The sequence below is a fragment of the Glycine max genome, chromosome 13 (genome assembly GCF_000004515.6).
Source record: "Glycine max cultivar Williams 82 chromosome 13, Glycine_max_v4.0, whole genome shotgun sequence".
Taxonomy (NCBI): domain Eukaryota; kingdom Viridiplantae; phylum Streptophyta; class Magnoliopsida; order Fabales; family Fabaceae; genus Glycine; species Glycine max.
This window is the reverse complement of record NC_038249.2, coordinates 43,043,294-43,060,868: the sequence shown is the minus strand read 5'-3', so window position 1 is coordinate 43,060,868 and position 17,575 is coordinate 43,043,294. Positions and strand designations below refer to the sequence as shown.

General features: G+C 31.7%; 2 protein-coding genes across 7 annotated transcripts; both read right to left on the bottom strand.

The window, feature by feature from the left end:
• Positions 1–116: 116 nt before the first annotated feature.
• Positions 117–3,199, bottom strand: LOC100775500 (peroxisomal membrane protein 13). The gene is made up of 5 exons (XM_003543528.4): positions 3,043–3,199; positions 2,175–2,408; positions 1,747–2,060; positions 1,037–1,129; positions 117–612 (listed from the first exon to the last, which is right to left on the bottom strand). Exons 1-5 carry the CDS (start codon positions 3,065–3,067, stop codon positions 373–375), a joined length of 906 nt encoding a protein of 301 aa, XP_003543576.1. The 5' UTR covers positions 3,068–3,199; the 3' UTR covers positions 117–372.
• Positions 3,200–4,392: 1,193 nt separating this feature from the next.
• On the bottom strand, positions 4,393–11,777 carry LOC100812210 (protein NLP9). 6 transcript variants are annotated; one of them, XM_041008521.1, is made up of 7 exons: positions 11,325–11,777; positions 9,948–10,422; positions 9,328–9,818; positions 8,204–8,248; positions 7,287–8,021; positions 6,472–6,595; positions 4,393–5,911 (listed from the first exon to the last, which is right to left on the bottom strand). In XM_041008521.1, the coding sequence occupies exons 2-7, from the start codon at positions 10,285–10,287 to the stop codon at positions 4,830–4,832; spliced, it is 2,817 nt and encodes a 938-aa protein (XP_040864455.1). In that variant the 5' UTR covers positions 10,288–10,422; positions 11,325–11,777; the 3' UTR covers positions 4,393–4,829. The 6 variants fall into 6 exon arrangements, with proteins under 6 accessions (XP_040864455.1, XP_006595079.1, XP_006595077.1 ...); XM_006595016.4 differs by having other exon boundaries at positions 9,328–10,422; positions 10,962–11,776; XM_006595014.4 differs by having other exon boundaries at positions 9,328–10,422; positions 11,065–11,776.
• Between the last annotated feature and the right edge of the window lie 5,798 nt (positions 11,778–17,575).

Genomic DNA, 17,575 nt, shown 5'->3' with positions numbered 1-17,575 from the left:
CCATGCGTAAAGCAAACTCGAGGAATATTCACCCTACGATTACACGAAAAAAAACGCAATTAAATGGCCCCCGAAAATCTTAATGCAGGTATGCCCTATGGACAAAATAATACATGTAAGGAGAAAATAGCAGCTTCCTGCAGATTCAAAGAAAATGTTTACAAGGTATAATGCAGGGATGGTATCTTATTTAAGATCCCCTTTCTAGTAAAATCAAGAGCCAACGCAAGCAAAGAGAAAATAGCAAACTGAATTTTAAACCCAGGATACACATGACTTCTGCAGTTTCAGTATCTTCATGATGAATGCAGCTGTTTTTTTCTTCTTTTCAATGTATTTGGACAAACTCTTTTAGCAGAACAACATACTGTATCATTGATTTGCGTCATTTCCCCAAACGTTGTCCCAAGAACCACTAGGAGCAGCCTTTGGTGCCTCGATGTAGTTTACATTTCCGGAAGGATTGTGTGGTCCAGGTCCAGGTCCAGGTCCAGGCAACGGTTGTCCATTTGGACCTGGCGGGTGAACCTTCTTGGACTTTGTTTTAATCCCAAGCAACCGCAACACAAATCTAGCTAGCTCTCCATACAACATTCCAGAGCGGTCAAACAGCTGCAATAGAGATCAAGTACTCATCTAAATTAAACTGCGATCATAAGATGATAAAATGCAAGTGATTATTATATTACAGAATGGGTTCCCAGATTTGGCACTGTGCATTGTGCAGAGAAAACAAAGAAAATAGAATACCTAACTGGCTAACTGCTATATTAAAATAAATATCACACAAGGTAGAGTGCATTCTGGAGGAACAACACATCCATGAATCAGTGTGTGCTTAGACTAGATTGTTTGGTTACTTCTATAAATTATGAGTCTTTAGAAAAGCTGGTAGAAATCCAAAACATGTAAACAGAACATATATGGTTTCATTTTTCACTAGAATTTCAATCTTCCAACAGCTATAGAAGCTGGGTATACAATTAGCAAATAGAAAAAATTACAAAAAATGGAAAGAGAATGATGAATACAAAACCTGGAGAAGTGCAGTCATGAACAAATGGAAAGCCTGTGTGTTCTGGTCTATGAGTATTGATATTCGACCAAAAAAGTTAACCACACCTTGCATCTGTCAATAGCGGGAAATAAGTTCAACAAATGCAAAGAAAAGTTTTGAATAACCTATAACATGAAATCATATCAAAAGAACCCAAAATAAAAGATAAGAGTAAACAGAGTACACAAAATTGTACCTAAATATAACATTCCTATGCTGCTTTAATAAACCGGAACTTTAAATACTAGAAGTTCCATTATAGACCAATAATTCCCAACCACAAAGATTGGCAAAATATTTGGAATAGCTTATTTTTTAGAAGCTCTCAGAAAGTTGTTAAAAATAAGCAAACATTTCTTCAAAATAAACTAAATTAAACACTCTAGAATTATACCTGATATCATAGTGTATTGTCTCACATGGCTCATAAGCACTCCTAACTAATACCATGATTGAAACGAGATTCAGATTCTTCTTGCATAATAACATGCAATGAAAAAATGAACTGCTTTGATCTAGAACCAACAAACCATCACAAATATGAAGTTGCCAGTGGTAAAGAATTATATATGACTTAACAAACAATCTAATCTAGTAAACCAAAACAGGAGAAACAAGTCCATTGTTCATGTTCATCAACCATCCTCCTATGGAAGAAAAACTAAATTCACCACAGTATCATGACTCACCACACGTAGGGCAGAAATCCAAAATCCAGGTGGGGATGGAGGGGCACCATACGGATTGTTGGGGTCTTGTTCTCCATAAGGACCACCACCCATGCCATAACCACCCATTGGACCCCCTAAGCCACTGTTATACATTCCACCCCCGTACATCCCGGATGACCCATACATGCCACCATATCCTCCCCTGTACATACTGTTACCATACATCCCCCCACCATAAGATGATCCATACATTCCTCCTCCTAGTCCACCATAAGAAGATCCATACATTCCAGATCCATACCCAGAATTATAATTCATTGTAGACCCATATCCTGCATATGATAATAAAAATACAAGATTCATTAAATTATGCAAACAAGGGAATAACCAAACAGAAAGGAAAGTTTACAACATATCGCATTTTTCAAAAAAGATGAAGAAATCACCTCCATAGGTGCTGTTTCCATAATTCTGCTCCCATGGCCTTGTGGGAACAGGCCTCCCAAGAGTATTCCTGTTGACAGCTGCACTCCTATCAGAACTAGAAACAATTTCCCCAGGTTTTGCAGTCCCTGAAGCCTCAACTACATCACTTGTGTTGCCAGCTGACGGGGGTTTGAAAGGCGCTGGACCCGAAGAGGAACCTGCTTGTTCCCAAGGTTTTGGTGGAGGACTATTCGCTGTAACACAAATTTATGCGCACAGCTAAAACATTAGTAAATTTTCAGATATTAAAGATTAACTTATGCAGATTCTTGTGTCATATACTTCAAGCTATGGCTTGGAAGGCCATGATTTATCAGTATCAAGTAAAATAAATAAATAAGAGACTAAAGTTCACAATTTCACACCGAATAGAAGAACTTCGTTGAAAGTATGTGCACAGGTGAAGTTAGGCTGTTTCAGACAATTAAAAATACAAAAAAAAAAAAAAAAAATCAAAACTAACAAGTTCAGAAAATAAATTAGAATATAATTCAAGCAAGATTCCACCAGAAACCAAACTCGTTTTCAGAATATTCAGATTATACATGCATCAATTCATATATAAAAAAGGAGGGTAGACAGAAAAAAGAAACAGATATATAATACATGAACGATGTTGATGACAAACAGATATAGATCAACGGAACGAGCAGGAGAAATCGATTGTTAATTATATGGAATGCCTAGGATTTTAGGGTTTTGATGTGTTAAAGAGCAACGAAACGCAATCCCTAAAGGAAAAAAAAAATAGCGGTGAAAAATATGTGTTATAATCTATTCTGTGGCATAGCGAATTGAATGAGGAAAATGAAAATAATGTGAAGAAACCTTGGGGTTGTGTCTTAGGCTCCATGGGAATTGTGGAGAAACACCATATAGTCTATGGTATGTCTCAGGCTTAGGCTTATGCGATTGTGGTGGCTTTGGCAGCACCTTCGTCTTATAATTTCTATATTCTAAAGTGGGCCCAATGCCTTGAGGTGTGTATAATGTAAACCACCTCGCAATCTCATCCAAATTCCAATCAAACATTTATTTATTTATTTATTTTGTTCCTAAATTCATCAATAAATAATTGTACATTATATATCTTCTAATAACAATTTTTCTATAATCAATTCAAATTTCACCTTGAAAGCTGGTAGCACATAGTTGTTTTCACTTTTCTACATCAATTTTAGGGGTTAGAATTGATTCTGGTTGATTTTTTTATTTTTTTTAATATGTCTAGTTGTAGGAAGATGAAAGAGGAAGGAAATTTTAAATTATGTTGTTGCGCTTTTGGTTTTCCAAGAATCTTATCATGTCAATGACATATGTAAGTTATATCATCTATTGTTTCATTAGTTTATGTCACCTCAAACAAATATCTAAAAGATCAAAATTGCACCAATACGATACTTAGAGAACGACTTAGCTCAAAATTACATTACTTTCTATCCTATTTTAAAAGTTTTACTATTCTTTTGTTAAGAAATTAATATATGTTATGCTTTATTCCATTTTAATATAAATAAGTTATTTCAGGTTTTCTCGACAAAAAAAAAAGGTATTTAAGGTTAGTTTTTTTTCCTCTTCCTGTGACTTTTTTAAATATCGACAAATAGTTTTGAATCGTTAACAAGAATTTTGGATTTTCACAAATGAAACAAGAAATATAATTTTGCATTAAGTTTTGAAATTTACATTAAATTTTATTATAATTTATTTTTAAATCAAAATGTGATATCAAAATTTTGTGTCACAAATTGCTTCGTATTTTGTTTGATTACAATTTAACTAATTTTATAAAATCAGAGTTATTTAGGATAAAGTTTGTCCATACTTATTAAACACATTAAATTTTCGACAAATATAGCTTTGAAATAGAAATTTCAAGTATAAATCACTTTTCTATGAATTAAAATTCATGTTACAAAATTAAAATTAAAACAATTTAAAATCTATTTCCAAACTCGAATATTGGTAATCGGGTTACTGTTGACGAGCGTGTTGTATTGTAAGACCAATGATATGTTTTGACTGCGTGTCTGCAGCACTACACACCTTTGCCACGAAATTTCTTTACCCACATTCTTCTTTTTATTTGAAATCGAAAAAATAAACAATCACTCAAATTTACGGTATTGTTTTTGTATAATCATATTATGATGCTTTTAAGTTGTACCTTGTAAGTTGTAACTACAATAAAAGGTTGACCTTCCCTCAATCCACGCATGGCGTCGGAGAGAACTTTATAATCATATCTTACATGTATTATCTCGTGGGAAATCTATCTATCTATCCATACAATTACAAACAGCATCACAGAACTGTTTACCTCAGTCCTGACTACAAATTTCTATGCTGCTGCTATGCATTCAATATATACAAAACTATGTATTTAACATGCAAGTACTCCCATATCTATCTTCCAAAAAGCTACTCAGAAATGAAAATTTGGCAATGCACAAAGTTTAGATAGAAACGAAGAAGCTTTGCAATTGGCATAGGCTATGCCTATGATTCAAACTCCTCCAGTTGCAGAGCCTTTGGAAGATTGTGAAAAATTAGCATCATCTTGTCAAAGCATGACTTGAATTTTCACAATGATGTTGTCCACCACATCCCATATGCTATGAGCTGCCTCCCAAGTAGCTATTGCTACTGCCAGAACTGCCTAAAACGGAAGGCATATCACGAACAAGAAACCTGACGCTACGTGTGCCAATATCATCCAATATTTCTATACACTCTTGCAAATCAGCATTATTCACCAACATCACCCATTCCTCTTCATCATCTAGATATTTGAGCTGGAATAACCCATTTTGTAGTTTGAATCTTGCCGCAACTTCTTCATATAGACTGAAACAACCTGCACATGGATCAAACTTGAAACGAATGGTGTCTTCTCTATAGGTAGCTTTGACAATTAGTTTCGACCTACTATCAACAATGGTTGATTTGACTTTGGACTGATCCTGGTTCTTAAAGCTCTGAGAACCTGATGAACTGCTATGCATCATTGAACCAGAGCCATTAGATGAGTCTATCAAGCTTGAGGAAGTAGGGTGGTTACGTTCAACAACTCCATCATCCCCATCTACACCAATGTCCATCTCATCACCAATCAAAGTTTTTGAACTCTGGCCAACAATATTGCGTTTAAATTTTTCTACACTCAAACCGCCCTTGTTCAGAATTCGTTTATCATGTTCTTTTGCAAGAACAGAACCCAAACAAGCTTGTTCAGGACAATCCTGCACCTTGGTGCAAAGGCTTGCCGTCTGGCACGACCCATCATTGATTGCCATTGATTTTGAATCTTCACTGTAATTAACTGAAGAAACATTGGTTTTCTTCAATTTTCCCTCCAACTTAATTGAAAAATTCTCACCTTCACTACAAGGTGCTGGTCGTACTGAGAATGCATCTTGTGCAACAGGCACAGGGTCTTTTATAGTACTTTTATGTGCATCAATTTCCTGGATGATTGACCCTCCTGCCACAAATGCCCCCATAGATGGATCAAACTTCAACACTCCTTCTACGCCCTGGACAGAGTCAAGCACCTTCAACCCTCCTTCTACGCCCTGGACAGAGTCAAGCACCGTCTGTATCTTCTTCAATGATCGATTCACTTTATTAATCTTGCGGGATGGCCACCTTGGAATTCCATGTTGTCTGCATATCCTTTTCAGAGTCGTTGGGCAAACTGATCAAAGAAGAAACATTTGTTAAGAATAAACTTTTTCCAATTAACAAGAATTTCCTTTCAGAAATATTGAACATCTTTTTTGGACAATGAAATTGAATTCTTTATTTAAGATAGAACAGTTGGAGTAAATATTATCAAGTAAAATTGTTGCGAACAAGGATGTTATTGAATTGCACTTTGCTTTGAAGCTAGGATACTGCAACTACCACTTTGTAAACACCTCTCGTTTCATTCAATATAACACTAACAATTGAGTGCTGCTTAAAATTCAAAGGCGCAACATGCAATCAGCACCATTTAAACAATTCCATCATAAAATACTTGGTGAAATGCATTCATTGTTTTCCATACTAAGTAGTAAGTAGAGAAGAAAAATGAAATTCATAATAGCTTTCAGAAGGTATACAGCTCAAATGATGGTTAAGATTAACCAATATAACCAAAACAAGTACAAATCTGATAAAATCTAACAACAGACATCTTAATCCAAACTCCAAAGTAAATAGGCCAGGTCAATGAATACACAGAAATTAGCATAAATAATGTTGGAGTCTAACCACCAATGTTTTTTGCGGCATCCTTCAGACTACCAGAAAAGTATTGTTGGAGGACACTCAAGCTAACATTCTTCTCTGATGTACTTCTATTTTTCTGGACCTGTCTTTTTGATCCATTTCTTTCCTACACAACAAGAAGATGTGTCTTTGGAAATATTAAAAACTGTTACACCACCGATAACTTACAAAGTTTATGCATAAACTATGCCAACTTTTTGCTCAATTAGCAGACACCTATATAACATAAATGAATAAAGTGTAATGGACATTCAGTATTTTTCTCCGCCTGTTCTACTCCATGACTCACAATCACTTGTATCAATAGTTTCCTCAGATAGAGCAGCAATTTGACATTTGATTCCACCATTATCACTATAATAATAAATTATTAACAGTCAATCTTCGTAGACATACATAATCATCAATTCCAGCAGAAAAATATTGGAGTAACATCCCTTGGCATTTTCTTTCAAACAAAAAGAAGAAATAACCATTGCAGCACTACATTCATTGGCGATGACAAAAAAAGAAGATAAGGAACTCTCACAAATCATAATCCAATGCTCAACAATGCAGTTCCTTTTAAGAATATCAATTCTTATTGTGTGGTTGCAGATTAGGAATGTCCTCTTGGTTAAGAATTACCAGAAATATATGAATATTAAGAACTTTAAAATTCTTATTATATACATTAGCTAGCCATTCATTTCAGGAGGAAAATTATTCACAAACTTAGACATTAACAAGAACATGCTATTACAAAGTTTGCAAGATAATGAAATTCATTTATTAGGGTCAAAGAATAGCATGTGTACCTGGTTAGGAGAAGACTCAATTTCATTGTCCCTTAGGTTAGTTGCCTTCTGGACAGAATCGCAGTCACCATTTATTAATGGTATTTCAGAGTTTCTACTTGATAAAGGAAAAAAACTGGGGGCATTTTTCTTTCCAAGCCCCACTGCTAAGCTTTCCATTCCTGATAATTCGGTTTCTGAAACTGTCCTCAAACTACTACAAATTCTCTGCATGGTACCTGAGAGGTTGTCTAATAAAAGTTGCTGCTCTGAACTACCTTTCATATTGACAGGCAGAAAGAATTCCAATATGTAATCATCATCATTAGTATAAGTACTCCTTAGCCTAATTGCAACTGCAGCATTCAAATTATACTTGCGTGCATGATGGACAAGTGGGTATTCACTAATATCATATGTCTTCACATCAGGATAGAAGAAAGGATGATTTGATTGAAGAGCTTTCCCAGCTATACCTTTCCCTTCCTCAAGACGATGTTCCATGCATGCACGGACAAATCCTCCCATTGCTCTATCAGTAATATAGCAAGCAGATTCTTCAAGGCACAGTATGTTTTTACCTCTAGAAGTTGAATGACCACCTTCAATTCGTATGCTTGAAGCTTCACCTCTTGAGCACTCAGTGAAACAACAGGGAATCCATGTCAGTCCCAGCGGTAACCTATGTGCATGACAGACAGATCGTAACACATCAACTATCTCAGTCAAAGTAGCCTTTTTGTTGTTTGAAAGACACTGCAGAAGAAAAAATAATATTGTAAGAAATGCAAAATCCAGATAAAACCACATCTCAACCAGGCCACCAAATTAATATTTGAAGATAGTTTACCTCTGTTTGCTTTTTTGTTGCCTATCTATTGAGGTGGGCCAGGTGGGGAAATATCAATAGGCAAAATAAATAAAATTTACGCAAATACCTGGGGAAGACATCGGAGAGGCTTGGCAGTCCTTAAATTTACAAGCTGCAGAAAACCATGATAAATACATTTATCATTACTACCTTCAACTGCAATATAATGTGCAAACTCATGCAACATAAAAAGAAAGGTTACATTTTGTAAGAAATTGAAGAGTTCATGCATAGGAAAAAGGTTACTTTTCTAAGTAAAAATAAGTAATTGAAGAGTGCATTCATAACTGAATTGACTGAGATGCATGATGGTCTTCGAAAGATCTTTGCAAAAGTTGAAGAGGTTTCTCAGTCAAAAGAATACAAGACACACTTTGAAATAACTCAAATACTCAAGTATGTGGTCTAATGAATATAGGATGCATTTTCACTTTACGGGACAACTATAGATTAGAAGTCTAGAATAATATAATATCAATGATTTTTATTTTGTTTTCTTCTCAATTTTATTTTATCCGTTAAAGTGGTTTGGGCTTATGCAAAGAAAACCATCAGAAGCACATTGGAATAAATTGTTAAGATGGATCTCATGGTGAATAATATCCTTGAGAATTTGGTCTTTAACTGAGCTCAATGGCATCTCAAGCTGGTAGGATAAGGCTTCTTTTGTTTTTGGCAATAATCCCTAATGTGAACATAGGAAATATGATTATACAATAAACATCCAAAGAAATTCCTCTGCCTGCCTAAGTGCTCCTTGACCATGGAGTGAGAATGTCAAATATACCACCAAGTATTGACCAATGAACACATAAGATACTTTATCGGCCAAAGTAGAAAATTCTTCATGATAATTTTTTATTAAGACATCCAAGTCTGGAATGTTGATGTGAGAATAATAAGTCACAGATAATGTAAGACATATTTATCAAACAAATTTCCAAATATATTAATTTTTTTGTGCCATGTTATCGAATAAATCTTAGCCTAAATTCCTTCAACCCTTCTTAAAACAAGGCAACCTACTTCCATATATATTTCTAAAAAAAGAGCAATAAATTGAGCGCAAGGCAACTTCTGAACTTTATAGTGAAGGCCACCAGGTCAAATACCATCAGACTCAACATGAGATGTAGTAAGACAGGCAAAAAGTGCAGAAAGGGAAGTAACACTGGAAAAATAAAAACATGCCTGTAGTGCACGACAAACAATTTCCAATTCTCTGTCAAAATCTGGCTTTTCATTTGTGGTGACAAGTTCCAGTACAGCACAGCATGGCAGTTCAGAATGCAGATCAAATATGGGAAATGCAATTGATCCACAAACCTTGTGATTAATTGCATGCTCGAACCTTAAGTACTCGCTCATACTGTAATAACCAACATTTGAAGTCCACTCAGGGACTTTGGAGGTAAACACACGACCAGGAAGTCCTAGGGAACAACCAGATTTTCCTTCTGCAGAAAATGTAAATGTCCTGGACACTTCACGATACCCTGCAAGCATTTGATCTAGCAAATAAGGTTGCTCACTCGTGCTTAAGATGAATTGGTCACCATCCTTTATGGGTACCCAAACTTGTGCCAATATTCCTCCACCAGCTGATTCCTTAAAGAAGGACAAAGCCCTCAGCATTCTCTCATCAAGTGACAGGCCAGGTGGCCTAGACATCATATAATTGCCTGTATCAGAGTTATTAAGATGTTGAGAAGAAACATTAATTTTTAGCTTAGAATTCAAGTTGTTTGCTTCGTTTGTGTCGTTTAAGAAACCAAGTAGGGTGTCCATTTGCTGACAAACAACTTTCTCACCATAAAGGGAAGAGTTTTCGGTATCATTGTTATTTCTGCCAACTCCTGACATACAGCATTGCCCACTGTTCAGTTGGACTGGATTGAACCCATCAGGCAATGGATATGATAATGGGGCAAATGATGGAAGCTCATTAGCCAAAATCTGATCCGTTATGGATGGGCTGTAGCACAACCCAGCATAAGTATCAAAGTTCATGAGCTCAGAAAAGCTATTGGGCATATCCTCTGATATTGAATTGATCATTCTGCCATCTAATGATGCTGATCCCTCCAACTGAGCTCCAGAAGATTGCCAATCCCCAATTACTCTATCCTTTGGGGAAAAAGGGTATTCCATACTTAAGTTGGAGGTTGAAATTGATTGAAATTCAGCCAATGTTAGAGTTCCTCTGTGTAAAGATTTGCACAGACATTGCTTCCATATTCACTGCCATTGTTGAAGTCTAGAAGTTTGGGTGCTCAAATTCGCCACCTTTATCATCAAGCAAATTAACATCAGCAAAAAAGCCCAACAAGAATTTTCCAAAATCAATAATTAGCAAACCTAAAGTATCACAATAGCAAATTCTTGAAAATTGTTGATATTTGAGCACTGCACAAGCACATGCTCAAGCCAGATATTCAATCACAACTCAGCTAAAAAATATATTTTTTAAAAGAAGAAAAATAATAATTTCAACTCCTCAGGCAAAAAAAAAAAAAAATGCTGCATTAGTAAAGCATTGCTCACTTTAAACTTGCTCTTGCCTACACGGGGAAGTTTTCCAGAAAAACAAAATAGAAATCTAATATCATTATGCATATTTAGTATTTACTAATTACACCGAGCACTGCCGTTTTGTTGATTTAAAGTCCTTTACAATCTAGTTACATATTAAATATTAATCTAACACGCATCTTATGCATCTTTCTAAATCATTTTCAACCGTCTTCACCACTAGAAAAATTCCACCACCACACTTCAAATCTTGTCTTTGAAACTAGAGAGGATCCAAATCCATGAATAACAACCTATGGGTTGCCGTTCCCATAACTCAAAGCTATGCATCCAAATCCTCAAAAAAAGGAACAACTGAACTAGATATGGAGGAGAAAAGACATTTCAAAGATGTACCTTAAAAACAACAAACCATTAAAAAAAAAACTAAAAAGGAAATTAGGGTTCCCAAAACCTGAATGTTGGGAACCAGAGCTTGAAAGGAAGCACAGGGAAACAAGGGACAGAGAATTTGTGAAGCTCGTCAACGATTGGCAATAGTGAGAAATGGGGAAATGTTAAAAATAAAATAAAAGATAGACAATGGGAAAGAAATTGGGGATTGGTAATACATGAACATGAACCCTAGAAATAGATTTGCTGGGACAACCACCGACCTTAAAATCATCGAGCATGACGAAATCTGAGTCCATAGAATTCAACAAAACAGGGGCAGCTCAGCTATGAAGTGAACAACGCAGTGAGAGTTTAAAAATCGAAATAATTAATTATTTAAAAAAAAAAAAAAACACAGAACTGTTGTGTTGGTAATGGTTACAAAAAAAAAAAAAGAGAGACAGTATTCGTTGCAAACTGAATTGGTTGGACGGAAGTAACAGAGAGAAGAAGAGGTTGCTAAAAGAATGGAAAGATGGCTTTCATAGCCGTTTTCAGCCTTGTACAGCGTTCTTAACTATGCTAAACTCATCACTTTCGTTTGGATCGGAATTTTGTATTCCTATAAATAATAAACAATTTAAATATCTTGATTCCAATTGACTTTGCTTCAGGAATCTCGCTGCTCTGCTTTTCCTTGCTACAGTTTCGAGCTAAAATATTACAATTCCAACTCATTCAATGTTTTGTGATTTGGATGTGATTGGTTAGTTCGTTTTTTTTATATTACATCAATTAAAAAGTATAAATATTCTTATTAAGACGGTAGAGTTGGAGTACTGCTTATAATATTTTTTGCCACCCATTTTATTTTTAAGGAATTATACTTCCTTCAAAGTTCAAACTGAAATATAAGAAAAATAATAATAATGTACGTAGCAAAAATTAATTAATATCATTTAATTTTAATATTCTTAATAAATAAAATCATTTATTTTTAAAGTACTTTTTATATTATATTACATAAGACAAGAAAATTAGAGATTATTAAAAATAAACCTCTAATTAAATGATCGATATTTTAAAGATTATATAATTGTAAATGAGAGAAAATTAGTTAAAATTTATTTATATTTTAATTCATTACAGATAAATTTTTTTGTTAAATTTTAATTTTAATTTTTCTATAATTCTTAATCCGTAATTTTAGTTTTTTATTTTAAAATTTATAATTTTGGTCACATATGATTGTGATCTATTTAATGAAACAACTCATCTTTAATTTTTACAATATTTAAAATCATCTTAAATCTATAAATGATAAGTAAAATTAATGTTACACCAGTGAGTTAGAATTATAAGGAAAAAAATCTCATTTTAATTCCTCGTTTTTATTAAAATAATATAATTTTAGTTCCTTCCTGACTTGATTGCTACTTGATGATGATGTGCTGGTAATAAAATCCAACTCCCTGACAACTTAATCTATGTATCAAACTAATTGGCTCCACCGATTGGCGTTGGTCTATTTTAACACTTCCACTAATTTATGTGTTTGACACAGTCAAATTTGTAGATAAAATAACCCATACTTAAATTGATGTTTTTTTTATTAGTGCATAATAATGACATCAAAGTTTGGACATAAAACCTTGGGTTAAAATTCCTAAACTCACAACACAAGATATTGAGGAGAAGGAAAAGAAATATTTGTTTTTAATTTATTTACATGCATTTAAATAGTGAGTATAAAGAAATAGATTATATGTGTAAAACTATTATTATGGCTATGTAGAAAAGCAAAAAATTAGAAACTCACTCGTACAAAGGTAAAATAATAAGGGAACGCTTGTTTTACGTTTTTTTTTTTTTTTTTTTTTTTTTTTACATTTCCATGATTGTTATTCTCAACTCCTAAGAATATAACATGGAAATCATTTCCCAGATATTTTTTAAAATGTATGTTTAGTTACGTCTTTATATTTTTGATAAAAATTTTTAAAATATTTAAATAAAAAAGGAAGTTACGTGTGTATTAGAAAATAAATTTTCATATTCCCCATATGAGTATCATTTTCTCACCCTCGTCGTATATAGAAATGTTAAAAAGTATCGTAAAAAAGAAAGTTATAACAATCACACGAATCAATAATACCCATAATATTTTTTCAAAGCTTGCAACAGCATGTTATATTCACATCTTTATATTCATGAGAATATGATAAAATTTCGAAAAACGTTACCTTGAAAATAATAAATTTATTTTCCTTTAAAATAAATTTTTTCTTTTTCTGAAATTGAACATGTATTTTTCGTCCAGAGTTACGCAAGTCAAATGACTTTTTTTCTATTTCTTATAGAAGTGCATCTTCTGTGAGAACTTTTTTTTATAAATTAAAAAATTTACGAATTAAAAGAAATTTACGAATTAAAAGATTAAAAAACTCACTTATTGAATTTTATAAATTAAAAAATTTACGAATTAAAAGAAATAAATTTAAAAATTATAAGAACTAAATAAGTAATTAATTAAAAATATTTTATTTTAGCAAAATGAGATAATAGAAAAATATTTGTTTTAGGTTCTTTCGGTGGAACAGAAATAAATAAATAAAAATTAAATTGAGTAAAAAAAATTGAATTAAGGTAGAGTATAAAAACATAAGTTCCATATTAATTTACTGCTCATTTTTTTCTATTTTCATCGTATTTTTCTTCAAGCGAATTTGACCTTAATTTTCTGAGTATATTTTTGTTGAGTCAATTGTACAAACATTTATTGAGAATTTTTGAAATTACAGATACCTCCTATTCATTTTTGATACATTAATAAAAATAAAAATTCATTTGTGCATTTGGGATATATTCCTTTTATACATTTTCATTTAATATTGTCTTACGGTAAGGAGTGACACGGTGTGGGGGAGATAATCACACCACCGTACATAATTTCTCACTTTCATCCTTACTCTTTTGACTAAAGGTTCAGACTTTTTTCCACCCAATGAAATTTTATTGCAGAAAAAACAAAGCTCTGGCTCAATGCAAAGTAACAACGGTTGTGTCTTTTTTCAGGATTTTGTATAATTATGGTTGGTGTGAGTTGTAAATTGTATCTTGTTCTTTGTATTTGTATGTAGTTTGAAAGATATCACATAAGGTCAAGTTGAAACATAATGTTCGGGAGAATTTTGACCAGTGTTTTATATACAATTTTCTGGTATAAACTTTTAAAATTACAAACAAGATTGAAAAATGATTATGTCTTTCTCCAGGATTTTGTATAATTATGTTTGGTGTGAGTTGTAAGTTGTATATTTTTCTTTGCACAATTTTTTGTTATAATTTGAAAGATACCACAAAATTCAAGTCGGGATATATTGGGAGAGTTTTGACTAGTATTTTATATATAATTTTATGATATAAACTTTTAAAGTGACAAGCAAAATATGAAAAATTCACCAATTTTTTCCTTCATGTATGCTATTATTTAATTAAAATTATTTTGATTTCAAAAATGCTCATCCGAAGGTCCCTATTTTAATGAGACAATTATTTTTATTTTATCTAATTAAGAAAATTATGGGATTTTCATTTTTTATTTTCAATCATTTCACTGTTTGAATAATTAGTATCAATTATCATTATTATTTTATTTACCGTTTTTATTATTATTAATTACTCAAACAACAGTGCTATGGTTTCCTCCATTCCTTTAAACACGAGTCTCTCTGACTTAGTTTTTATACTGAAAATTATCTCTTCTCTCTTATCTTTCTTTGTTTTTTTCTCTGATAATGGGTTTGAGTTTGCCTAATGATTTTTTTTAAACTATTGCTTTCTCTAGAAAAAGAGCTTAATAGTTAACACAATGTTCTTTTATTATTAAGCCATCATTGCTATAAGAAAGCTTGCTGCATCACAATTATTATCTGAAATAATTAGAAGAAAGCACAAATTTCACTTGGCATATTCATTGTCCCGTGTCAGAGCATTTTCACTTCACATAACATTTTTTTCCTGATAATAATTGTGATGGAATAAACTTTATTTGGATAAACAGGATTTAAGATTTAAGATTTAGAGTAACCACTTCTTTATATAAAAGATAAATAGACGATAAAGAAATAATCTTTTACACGTTTTCCATTTGGACAATTATTTATTTGTAAAAGATATAAATAAAAATAAGATTTAATTATTCATTTACTTCTTATACATTACATAATCTTTACATTTTAATATTTATACTTAAAAATCACTAATTTTAGTCTCTATACATATATTTTTAATTAATTTTATTTTCTGCATTTAAAAATACACAAACTAAAATAAATTAAATAATGTATGTGTAGGGACTAAAACTAATTAAAAAGTATATCGTCAAAATTAAAATGAGTGATTTCTATATTTAGAGACTAAAACATAAAAAAAATTATAAATATAAATAACAAATGAATAATTAAACCAAAAGTTGAATCTGATTCTTAATAATTTTTAAGAAAAATAAATATCTATAATATTTATTAAAAATATAAGATTGATTGGATAATTAAAAAAATCATGAATTTGATTTTTTTTATTAATAAAAATTAACAATTATTAAGCAAAATTAATAATTAATATTTGCCTAAAAAAAATAGCATTTGTTGTGAGGCTAATTCCAATACGTTGAAAAGTGACAACCTATCTACCAAATAGTTATTTAACTCCAAATTTTGCAAGGTGATCTACATGGCAATGATTATTAACCAAAAAAATTATATTGTTAATTAATAAAAAATTAAGGTAGATACACATATGACAATTTGAGATTGAGTAAATTTTTTTTTACATTATTAATGTATATTCTATTTTCTATTTAAAATGATTACTTAATAGGAATTTGCAAAACACCCTTGAACTCAAAAATGACATTTCTTCGTTGAATTCTCTTTGTTCGCCAAAACTAACAAGAAATAGGTATTGAAGTTTCCATGGAACACTAAGTTCCGAACTCCGGCATTGCCTACGAATTTATAGACGAGGGTGAGCAATATGATAGCATGATGCCATTTTAAAGGCATGAGATTAAAAAGAGACAAATCACGAATGTGGTGTAAGGTGAGGGGGCAGAATTATTTCCTCTATTTGTTTTCCTGCAACTTTTTTTTATACCACAGCTATTATCCATTAGAGATAATTATATTTCAGTGGAATAATTTTTCTGCAACCAATTCCTTTAAAAAAAAACTAACTAGCATTATTTTAGTTCATGGTTAACTTTTTTTTCCCCACGTTTCATGCATTAACCAAATAAAGAAAGTGTTATCTTCTTTTTTAATATTTACTTCTATCTTAAATCACTAGGACCAAACTAGAAGGTTGTTGAGGACAACATAAACGTCTCAGAGAATATTTTCGTTAAACACAAGTTGTACATGACCCACGATAAAAGCACATAATGGATCACTGAAAAGCAGTTAATAGGAAGCTAATTCCTCCCTCATTTGATACGTGAACATATATTTGACAACACTAGAAATACTTTTTTTTTTCCACTCAAACTCATGCATAAACACCTCAATAGGGGTGGAAGTAGGCCCGTTGCATATAACTCGTCCCGTTTAATGTATGACTTAACCCAACTCATTTTTACAAAAATATCAGGTTCAAGTTTTTTAAAAACATATTTAGTTAATATAGACTTTTTTTCTTTTAATGAAACTTAAATGATTCTAATATCATATGTAATGTATGTATGTAAATTTTATCCATATCTTTTTGTTTAAAATTGTCTTATTATTTTTATTAAAAATCTTTGATTTTATTTAAAAAATCATATTTTTTATATTTCTGATAGACTTTTATAAACTTTTATAAAGGTCAAATTCAAATCTAAAAATATTCTCACGGCTTATAAGAAATCTAACAAAATCTGAGATCATCCAAATACTAACGAAGGAGAGAATCATATTACTCGGATAGTGAACTTTGGTAATAACACTTGTGATACAGATAAATAGCACTTTTAGATTTGTTGTTGTTTATAGGTAAAAACTACTGTTACTGTTTTCCAAAAAAAATTCTCTCACGTGATCTTACACTCGTAAGCATTGTAAGTAACTCTTCATAGAAAAATGAATTTGGCTTACAGAATTGGATGAGGGAGAAATAAAGTTTTTTTTTTAATTTCTGAAATCCTAATTAAGTATATTCTCTTATGTAATTATGTAAGTAAATCTATGAAATAATTTTTATGTCTCAAATTAGTAAAAAAATAATAATTCAAAATCGTATTTCAAAATAAAAAATAATCATTGAAATGATCATTTTGACTTATTTAAAAAATAAATTAAATATTTTAAATAATAAAAGATCAAATTAATTATAATATATGATATATTTTATTACAGGACACAAATGATTATATTAGTATAATATAAAATATATAGGATTAAAAGTTTTGAAAAAGAAAAAACAAAATGTTGAGTAGGATATATTAACAACAAAATGATACAACTTTTTCTAATTCATGGACGCGTTTTTTTGG